The following is an 11,375-nucleotide window of genomic DNA, read 5'->3' on the forward strand; positions in this document are numbered from 1 at the left end:
CAACAGAACCAATAAAACTGAGCCCAGGGAGCCCTGCAGAGACAGTTACCCTAACCAAGGACAGTGCATGGAGAGGACCTAAAACCCTGGCTCAGAAGTAGCCCATAGACCCAGTCTCCAAGTGGGTTCCCTAATAAGGGGAGCAGGGGCTGTCTCTGTCATGAACTCAGTGACAGGTTCTCTGATCATCTCCCCCTGGAGGGCAGGGGGGGTGCAGGCTTGGCTGGGCACAGAGGAAGACAACAGCAAGTATTTTTGCAGAAGGGTTCACAGCAAAGCCAGAAACCTAAAAAGAACAGGATTATTCAGCTGTGGGGATGTTTGTCTTTGATGCCTTAACTGTCACTCCTCGAATCCTTTGCTGACAAACACAGACAAAGTATTTGAGCTTGAGTCACAATCCCACAAGGTCATTTTTTATTGGTAATACTCTCATTTAAAATGAATCTATGGGAATATCACGACAAGCTACCATACTCCTTAAGATGATGTCTGTAGCAAAAATTATATACAAAGGAGAATTGGTAAGATAAAGGATGATCAGAATACAAGTGTGAGTTTCATCCTATCCCCATAAAAGTCATCAGAAGGAAGACTTCTCTGAGCAGTCCACTTTAGAGAGAAAAGGGTTGTACTCTGAGAATTTCAGATCTCTCTAATCAGAGGTCTTTGAGATGTAAACTATGAAGCTACAGAACTATACTAACTTGGCAGAGGCAACATGGATATTCAATAACAGGTATAAAAATCTTTTCACTCCTTCAGCTTTCAGGATTTCCTCTGCTATAGGCCAAGGTGAGTTATTCTTTTTCTCACCTAACACTGCAATAGCAGAGTAGCCTAGGACATTTAGCCATCTTGTCCTGACAAATAACCCATTCACCATTCCCCCCCCTCCGTATATTCTTAAGTATTGATTTTGCCAAGTGAACTCAGACATGTGTCACACTTATCCAATACATATCCTTTTTTTTCTGGAAATGTAGTTTGAACATCAATCAGTCACCTGGCCTTTTAGCCTCCAATTCCTATTGCCACTGTCTGTCAACTATTAAACCTTGGCCATTTTCCAAATGCGTTGTTTTTAGAAACGGAATCGTACACAGTATTTTATTTCTTTGAGAAGTAGTCCAGTGTTCACCAACTGAAGCTTTTCATTTTTAAATGTACGTTTCTGTATCGAATGCTAACTTTCATAAACCCCAATTTCAAGGACACCAAAGGATTTCCTTTTAGGGCCTGTTTTCTGGATAGTATTCTTATCCCTCACAGTTCAAACTTGGCTGTTGAGGATAAGATGAGAAATTCAGCTGAGAACCAGTGTTATACAGGTCTTCAGTGGGGTAGAACGCTTTTGTCTCTGCCTGAATCCAGCGAGAGTCACGGAGTGTTACCCACCGTGAGCAGCAGGGCCTCCTGGGGCCACAGTGTTTGCTGGAAGGCTTTTAATGTGTTGGCAGACAGGGAGAGGAGAACTGCTCCTGCTCAGCCTGTAATTGGAGGCCAAGCTTGGCCAGGCGACCTCTGCTGCTTTTGATAGCTGTCTACAATTCATCAATCAGCATGCTCACCTGAAGGGGTTAAATTACGAGAATTGTTAGCGAGAAGTAATTGTTGATGTCACACCTATTAGATCTTTGAGTATCTAGCCTGATAGGAGAAAATGACTTCAATTCAAGAATTTAAGTACAGCTCTATCCTCACATAAAGGTAATACAAGAGATAAACACATATATCTCCATTACCCACTTTTATTTGTACAAATACCTCTCTCTGTTTCTCTCTCTCTCTCTCTCTCTCTCTCTCTCTCTCTGTGTGTGTGTGTGTACCCCTTTACTTTGGTGTTATGGAATAGATAGCCATTTAAAATTGCTGAATGAAAACTAACTCGAGGCATTGAAAAAAAAAAAAAAAAGAACATAGATCTAAGAACTTTGCAAAATACTTAAAATGATTAAAAGTCCAGAAGAGAGAGGCAGGCTGGGTGCTGTCAGCTTTGTCCACATAATGAATTCCAGGAAACCCAGGGCTACATAGTATGACTGTCTCAAAGGAAGAGAAAAATACAATAGCAACCGAGGAAGAAGAAACAAAATACTTAACAAAAGAAAGCCTTTCTTAGGACTTTGAAATTCACTGTTATGTAACTTATTACCATATTTCATTTTATTATTATGTGCCTTTTTTATATTTTAAATTTTTATCTATTTATTTATTACAATTTAGTCACTTTGTATCCCCTCTGCCACCCCCTCCCTCATCTCCTCCCAGTCCCACCAACTCTCCCTCTTCTCCCCGTATGCCCTTTCCCTAGTCTTTTGATAGGGGAGGACCTCCTCCCCTCCTATCTGACCCTAACTTATCAGGTCTCATCAGGACTGGCTGCAATGTCCTCCTCTGTGGCCTGGCAAGGCTGCACCCCCCAGGGGGAGGTAATCAAAGAGCCAGCCACTGAGTTCATATCAGAGACAACCCCTGTTCCCCTTACTAAGGAACCCACTAGGGAAAGTGAGCAACCAATTTGCTTCCTTTGAACAGGGGGTCTAGGTCCTCTCCATGAATGGTCCTTAGTTGGAACCCCCTGGCCCCAGTTTTTTGGCTTTGTTGTTCTCCTTGTGGAGCTCCTGTCCCCTCCAGGTCTTTCTATCTCCCTCTTCTTCCATAATGATTCTGGCACTCTGCCAACGTTTGGCTTTGAGTCTCAGTATCTCCTTCTATACCCTGGTAGGCAGAGTCTTTCAGAGGACCCCTGTGGAAGGCTCCTGTCCCCGTTCCTTGTCTTCTCCTACAACTACTTTATTTTACTTAGTATTAAAGTATCAATTCATTATTAAATTCACTAAGATTTTATAGACCTTTAAAATATATTTTCTGTCTTGACAGCATTTTAAATATACATAAAATAAAGCATAGAATTTTCCAGATATAAGAAAGGTTTACAATATACATACCTTTGTTGTTTATATTTCTAGACTCCTATTCAGTGTGGTTAGAAAAGACATATAGCCTTTACTCGTATATTATTAATGAGATACACTTAGGACTCAGAAATAACGAATTAATGTCAAAATTCTATGGTTTGCTAATTAAAAGTAACTACACTTCTTTGACTCCTCATTTTTTTTTTTTACATAAACTTACAGTTTTATCCTTACATTTTGGAATATGGTACACAAATGGAGCCATGTGGAAATTCTGAGTGCTTGTGAGAAAACTCCAAGAAAACAAGAGAAGAGTCGTGTGATCTCAGTTTCTCCAAAACAGAACTGTTCTTGAAATGTGCTTTTCGTGTGCTCCTCCCAGGTGCAGTGGATACGAGTGAGTTTACGTCAACTGTTGTTATTCATACGCCTCTATGGAAAAACAAGTTTTCGTCATGCGCGTTCTTGTGAATGCAAACTCTACCCAGGTGATTCTTTCTAACCCTCAGAGTATAAACTGTCTGATGCTCTAAATAAAGTTGTCTACTGCATCAGACTTTAGTCCACCTCAATTTCAGGCCCTGCTCTCCCAGGTTCATGCTGCCCACTAGAGCGGTAAACAGTACATAAACCTCAATCAATACATAGTAGTAGTAAGAAAAACAGGAGAGCAGAAATCCTTTTTATCCATGGTTCTTTAAAGTGATCGGCTTAGGCCAATTTAGAATTATTAACTGAATATAATATGAACTTTGAAGTCTTCGGTTAATATTCTAACTCTCCCTATTACAGGGTGGGTGACTTAGAACAGGGAATAAAACTCATCCATAAGTGAAGACCACACTGGCCTTTGCCATATGGAGAACTAAGTGACACGTGTCAATAATCAATGACTATCACAACTCCCAACATGAAGTATGCATTGTGCCAGTATGCTGGCACATTAATTCATTGATGTTTATTTTTTTTTATTAGCAAAGTAAGGGTCTCACACGTATTTGCTCTTGCTGTGCTTTTTCCCTGGTTCTTCCCGTTGATCTGAGAATCCCTTCTTCTTCCCCTCCTTCTGAGAATGGTCCCTTTCTCCTCTATGTCACAAGGGTTTCCCCCCCAAGATTTCCTTTCCTTTCTTTCTCATAGTTTCTTTTATTTTTACATGCAATACAAGCATTCATACATACACACACACACACACACACACACACACACTTGCATTAACATGAACATTTAAACAAATTAAAATCTAGAAAATCTCATCTGGCTTATTTTTTGCTTAACATAATAAATTCCAGTTTCATCCACTTTTCCGCAAATGTCATCATTTCATGTTTCTCTACAGAAAAATGAAAGTCCATTGTGCATACGAAGAACATTTTCTTCCATCTGTTCATCCGGTAGCAGACATCTAGGTGAGTTCCGCTTCTTAGCTGTGGCGAATAATACAGGAACAAGTATCTCTGTCGCAAGGGGAAGAGTCCAGACCAGGAGATCTAGATTATACGGTAGTTCTACTTTGAGTTTCTTGAGAAGCCATCATAATGTTCCTATAGTGGCTAGGCCAGTTAATATACCTCTCCCTTTCCATTTCCTCGCTGGTCTATGTTGCCATTGTTTTCTTCTTAATGTAAGACGGTCCCAGTGGAGTAAGATATTGTGACTTGCATATCCACAACAATTAAGAATGTTGGAAACTAGCTTCAAATATTTATTAATCATTGATGATGCTTCTTTTGAAACTATCGTTCGATTCACTCAGCCATCTATTTATGCAAAGATTTATTTTTTTTATTTTTTTTACTTTTCAGTTCCGTATGTATTCTAGAAATAGCGAAGGTGTTCTGTCATTCTGCAGGCTGTTTCTCTCTCCCGGTCTCCTGGCAGTGCAGAAACCTTCTACTACCGTGTGATTCTATTTGTGAATTATCAGTTTTGTTTCCAAACCAACTATACAAGGAATGCGTGAGGAAACCTGTGCTAGAAATGAAGGAATGGGAATGGGCACAGAAGCACATGCCTTTATCTGAGCACTCTGGATGCAGGGGCAGGTGGATCTCTGTGAGGCGGAGGCCAACTTGCTCAACATCGTGGTTCCAGGACAGACAGGGATATACAGAGAGACCCTGGCTGAAAAAAGAAAGGGGAAAAAGAGGACAAAGAAAAAAAGGAAAGGAAAAGAAGCAAAAGGATGACAACTGCCATTATGAAAAACTACAAATATGCAAGTTTCACCAAAGAAGCAGATACATGGTACTGAAAGCAGAAACAACTAAAGCAGGGCATGTTAGAAAACTACTGTATTATACAATATATAATAAAAGATGTATAAAATGACAAAACTATGTGAAGCAAGCAAACTATGCAGGCTATATTGATAAGTATAAATTCATGCTTATCATTGACTTTGAATGTAAATGTATTCAATTCACCAATAAAAAGACAGACTGAACGTTCCCCTAACTCCTGCTATGGACAGGAACACTCAGACTCTGAATGGTCCCTGAACAGCCCTTGGCACCAGCAGTTTACAGGTTACAGAAGTGACTACTTGGCATGAGCTTTTACCTTGTCCGCAGCCCCCAGCACCAACAGGAAAGGGGTCTCTGGACCTTGGGCCAACACTTCCACAGATCCTCTACCTCCCAGCATTGTCAGATAAACAATCCCGGGTCCCTCAACCTCCACTCAACCAAGAGACCCCAAATGCACAAATCCAAGTCCAGGTACAAAAGTAATATAAAAATTCAAGACAAGTCTCTTCCACAAAATGCTAATCACGTGACAATGGATCCAATGAGAGTAACCTGGAAGATCTTCCTGACAAAGAGTTAAAGGAATGATTAACAAACAACTCAAAGAAGACATAAATATACTCTGAGAACAAAAACAGATTAATGAAATAAGGAGGGCAATACAAAATACCAAAACAGAATTCAATAAAGAGAATTATGTAAGACTAACCAAACTGAAATAATACTAGAAATGAAAAAACAAACCAAATAAAACCCTCAGGAAAAAAAGCCTCATCAACAAAATGGATCATATGGAAAACAGAGTCTCAAGGCTGGTAGGCTAGGCTAGAGAAATTGAGTCACTCAGTAAAGGTCAATGGTAAATATACAAGATAACAACCCTGTTGTTGAAGACAACACTTACTTACGAGGCCCAACAGGGAAAAGTCAAGCTGTGCGCAGTCCGAGGCTTTACCCCTACTGACTGGAGCTCATGGTGCTCGAAGGTACTTTGCATACTACCAGAGGAGAAAGGCAATCATCAACATCAGCCAGATACGGACTCTGCAACCTACAATAGCAACCTGCCTACAAGATACACTGGTGTAATATTGGCACAAATGTTATGTGAGTAAAACAACCACTTTTTAACTTAGATGTGAGGTCCACTTGATGAGATGAAACCTATCCTGACACTGCTAAAGGAGAAATCTACTATTATTATACTAAAGAAACATAGCAAAAAAAAAAAAAAAAAAAAAAGACTCCTAATAACAATCTTGCTTTGCCCATTTCTCGGCCCTATTTTAAAAAGCTTTTTTTTTTTCAGTAGATGGTAATTAACACAGAGACCCACACAGTGCAGAGGGTGAAAGAGCCTTTGGAGCACTCAGTCTTAACTGCAGCGTCCTCATCAAACTTCTCCTCTCAAGGCACAAGGGTCTACATGGGAGAAAGCGGTGGACATACTTTAAAAGCCAGAGGGGGATGATAATTCTTCCAGACAGAACAAGATGAGTGCACATATGATCTCACCAAGACTGTGGCAGCACTACACAGGGGCTACACAGGTTCAAGTCAGATGGGGTGCCTGCACTGAGTGGGGAGGGGGGGAAGACACAGGTTCCCAGCCCTAACAGAGGAACTAATTGTAACTGATAAATGCTGCCAAGGGGAACTCAGGTGTTTGTTTGTTTGTCTGTGTTTTTTGTTTGTTTGTTTGTTTGTTTGTTTTCTAACAGAGTATCATCACATATACCAAACACACTCCAGGGCAGGTCTTATGCCCCAGAGAAGTTGGACCAACACAGGATGGATTTGAGTGTATGCATGTTTGGGGGAGGGAGGGTGTCATTTTGGAGTTTTTGTTTTTTATTTTCTTTTGAAAGAGGAGACAGAGATAGAATATAGAGCTGGATTGGTAGTGAGATGGTACATGATCAAAATATATTGTAGGAGACAAAAATTAAAATAAAAACACATAAACAGGATATGGGAGAACTCCGAGACACTAAAAACAAAACAAAACAATCTTAATCTTTGGATTACAAGCACAGAATGCAGAGCAGAATATGATATCAAAGGCATAGAAAATATTTTTGATACAATTATAGAATAAGCGGGCAAGCTAGCCCTGAAAGCCTGAGTTTGTGAGAGCTAGCTCACCACCTGTGAGGGTGATGCCCTTCCTTCCTCGCCTGAGGCAGTTTGGAGAGCTGGCTTTAAGGTCACGAGGGCGGGAGAGCTATCCCTGTCCCTCACCCCGGCAACACAGTGCAGCTGGCTCTGACGGTGTGGGTGAGGGGTACACTTGCCCCAGGGCGTGAGAGGAGAGCCTGCTCTGCCCCTCTCTGGCTGCAGCAGCGGGTGACATAGCTGAGGCAGTACTGGAGAGCTCGCCCTGGTGGTGTGGGTGAAGGAGAGCTGGCAGGCTGACCACTACTACCCAGGCCCAGATTCGGGACTTTGAGTTGGCCCCCTCAAAAATCTACTTCATCTATGAATTGCTGGGGGTGTGTGAAAGAGCCAGTCCTGTAGATCCAAAGCTGCAGGCTCTCTATGACACAAGGCAACAACAGATAACTGAGAGAAGTTCCTATGAGGATCTGGTACTGATGGTGTAGCAGAAGCCAGGGGCATCAAAGCAGACCAATGATTCATTTCAGTGATCATTTTTTTAAGTAAAGATGTGCGGACAGTAGGGTACACTGTGGGACACACTGTGACACACCACAGCTTCCACGATGAGAAGTTTTCTATGCATTGTCTTGTTTTCTTTATTTTTTTAATTTTTGTTCTTAAATTTTCTTTTAGGGGCAGGTTGCAAGCAAGGGCAGAGTTGAGGACAAAGGGACAGGGAGATGAGTAGGATTGGGGTGCATGAAGTGAAACTCACAAAGAATCAATAAAAAGTTAAAAAAAAGAAAAAAAAATCATAGAATATTTTCCAAACATATACAAAGATATCCACCTAAGAATGACAAGCTTAAAGAATAATAAACAAACAGGACCAGAATGGAAATACCTCGCAATACGTAATTAAAATACAGACTAAAGGAAGGGTATTTATAATAAGAAAGGGTATTAAAAACCGCAAGATAAAAATATGAAGTCACTTACATAAAGGCAGGCTATTCAAATCAACACCTGGTTATTTGACACACTTTTAGAGCTAGAAAAGCCTAATAAAGTGTTAATCCAAAGAAACTATCCATTAAAATTGAAGAATAAATAAAAAACCTTCCATGATAAAAACAGACTGAAGTATTATGACCACTCAGCCATCTCTACAGAGGCTGCTTGAAGGAATACTTCTGTCTGAAGAGAAAGATGACCACACCTAAGAGGCCCACATGCCCCGACCAGTGGGGCTTCAACGTGGATTCCTAAGGGAGGAGAGTGGAAGGAATGGGGGGGGGACGAGAAGCGCAAGGAAAGAAGCCAAGTCTGTTTGTCTGATCAAAGCTTCCGTTTATTAAAAATTTTTACCCAACTTATATAGGGAGAAGGCAGGAAAGGGGGAAGGTAATTAGCTGCTGCAGGAGACAGGAAGAGTGCTTTCATGTGTTAAATAGGGTACCTGCAAGATACCATAGGGATGTTTTCTCATGGATGCTCTAACAAACAGATGTCCTCACAGTCTCTCACCCATGAGTTAGGGTCCTAGATAACTTTCACTAAATAGCTTTAGGTCTCCACTAAATGACCTTTGCTCACTATTTGGCTTTGGCCTAATAAACACCTTTTGTCTCTACTAGATAGGTTTGACTCACACTAATTGACTTAGGCTTCAGTAGATAGCTTTGGCTCCACTAGATAGCTTTGACTTTGGCTTCAGTAGATAGCTTTGGCTCCCGGCACCCACAGAAAACAAATAAGCAATGCAAGAATAGTTGATCAAAAGAAGTCTAATAAAATACTACACAATCAGGAAAATGACAAGGATTAATGTACATCTTTCAATAATGCTCTGACTGTTAGCATTTCCGATTCCATAATAAAATGATACAGACTAGGAGACCTTAATAGAAAACATGATCCATCTTTCTTCTGCCTCCAAGAAACATGCCTTTATATCACTGATAAATAGATACTACCTTAGGATAAAAGGAATAGAAAAAGTATTCCAAGCAAATGGAACTAGAAAGCAAACAGCTTCAGCTATGACTCCTGCGGGGAGTATATAAGCTTATGAAAACTAAACAATAACCTACTGAATGGTAACTGGGCCACTGAAGAAATAAGGAAAGAAATTTTAAAAATCAGAAGGAGGAGAAAGTTTAAAATGAAAAAGACTGGTTAAATATACAAAAATAAAATAAAATGCAACTATATTCTGCCTGAAAGAAACTTCACTGATAAAAATACACATAAATGAAGAATGAAGGGTTGGAAAAAGATATATGACAACGGTTTTCCTTGGTCAATGACGTGAGCAGAAGTATCAGGTAGCACTTTGTGTGTTAATGTTTGTGTGTGTGTTTATGAAAATGTAGATGCATGTGGGAAGGAATGTATCTGAATAACAGACGAGAGCTCACCTTCAAATGTCTTTCCTCAGAAGTCATCAGCCTCCTTGTTCTTGATGTAGAAACTCTCGTGACCTGAGGCTCACTGATTTGCCTGGGCTGGTTGGTCTTTGAGAACCATGGATTCACCTCCAGCCCTTGGACTACAGTCAAGGCTGCCATGTGTGGCTTTTTGTACTAGGGAAGAGACTCAGGTACTGCTCCCAAGTCAAGCACTTCACCTACTGAGATACCGCTCCAACACTGCCAAACTTTATTTTAAAAAAAAAAGCTGGAAGAATTCAAAACACACCATAAACCTATCGTTACTAAAACAGCATGGTATAGGAATTAAACCAGACACAGGTCAATGGAACAGGATAGAGATTTATCATAGGTTAATCAGAAATAGCTAATCTATACTGACATGCCCAATTGATATTTTCACTGACATACATTCATTGCATTAAGTGCTGGATGCATGTCTTCATAAAAGTATGTTTCATATAAATATGTTCATATAAGTGCGTTTCCACATAAGGATTTTGAACTATCCCTTCCTATGCCTCTCCCCTTCCCTTTACCATTCACCATTATCCCCAGACAACAGTCTCATTTCTACTTTTAATACATATGTGTGTATACGCATATATGATTTTATGAATCTAGGATGCACAAATTTTAAAAAAACATACAATGTTTGCCTTTGTGAAAATGACTTAATTTAATACCAATAACATATAACTTACTTTCAATTTTTGTGATAAAGCACTCCAAAAAAAAATTGTGGAGAAAAAGGTTTATTTTATCTTAAACTTTTCAGGTAACAGCCCATCATGGAGGGAAGTGAGGGGAAGAATTCAATATAGGAACCTGAAGGCAAGAACTGAAGCAGATGCCGTGGACTCCTTACTGGTTTGTTCAGCTAGAGTTTTTAGATAATCCAAGACCACCTTCTCAGGAATAGTATCACCAACTGTGGGCTGGGTTCTAACACATAAATCGTTAATTAAAGACAATGCCCCCTACAGACTCACCTACAAACAAATCTTTATGGAGGCTTTTTTTTTTAACTTGTGCTTCCCTCTTAGGGAACTCTAGCTGTGTCAAGCTAACAAAAAATCTAACCAGCACATATGCCAATCTTCAGTTGTACCCATTTTCCTGAAAAAAATCACATAATTTTGTTCTTTATAGGTGAATAAAATTCATACACACACACACACACACACACATATATATATTCTCTTGTCCATTCCCCTGTTAATAGACACTTATATTGGTTCTATAACTTAGCTGTCAGACTACTCCTACAATAATCATTGTTGTGAAAGTATTTCTGTGATATGCTGACTTTGAACAAATCCCCAGGAGTAGCATAGCTGGCTCATATAATAGTTTTATTTTCTGTTGTTTTGAAGAGCCTCCATATTGATTTTCACAATGGTGGATTGGTTTACATTCCCATCAGGAATGTGTGAGTCTTCTCTTTTCTTTCCATCTTCACCAGCATTTGCTTTTATTAGCTTTCTTCTTAAAATGTTTTAACTGAAATAGCATTATATCACTTTCTACCCTCTCTTTTCTCTTCCAGCCTCTTCCAACTAACCTCGTCTAAATCCCTCCCATATATTCCCTCTAACCCAAAACTAATTTCTTTGACGATTAACAGTGTGTGTGTGTGTGTGTGTGTGTGTGTGTGTGTGTGTGTGTGTGTG

General features: G+C 39.9%; 1 protein-coding gene across 1 annotated transcript in view; it reads right to left on the minus strand.

Annotated features, from left to right (window-relative positions):
- Window positions 1-11,375, minus strand: part of Dcdc1 (doublecortin domain containing 1) — a 367,448-nt gene that overhangs the window by 220,707 nt on the left and 135,366 nt on the right. Inside the window, 2 exon segments of the mRNA XM_055602817.1 lie at window positions 1,409-1,465; window positions 1,467-1,571. Coding sequence (XP_055458792.1) covers window positions 1,409-1,465; window positions 1,467-1,571 — 162 coding nt within the window.

This window comes from Psammomys obesus, unplaced genomic scaffold, assembly GCF_907164565.1.
Source record: "Psammomys obesus unplaced genomic scaffold, mPsaObe1.curated_primary_1811, whole genome shotgun sequence".
Taxonomy (NCBI): Eukaryota; Metazoa; Chordata; class Mammalia; order Rodentia; family Muridae; genus Psammomys; species Psammomys obesus.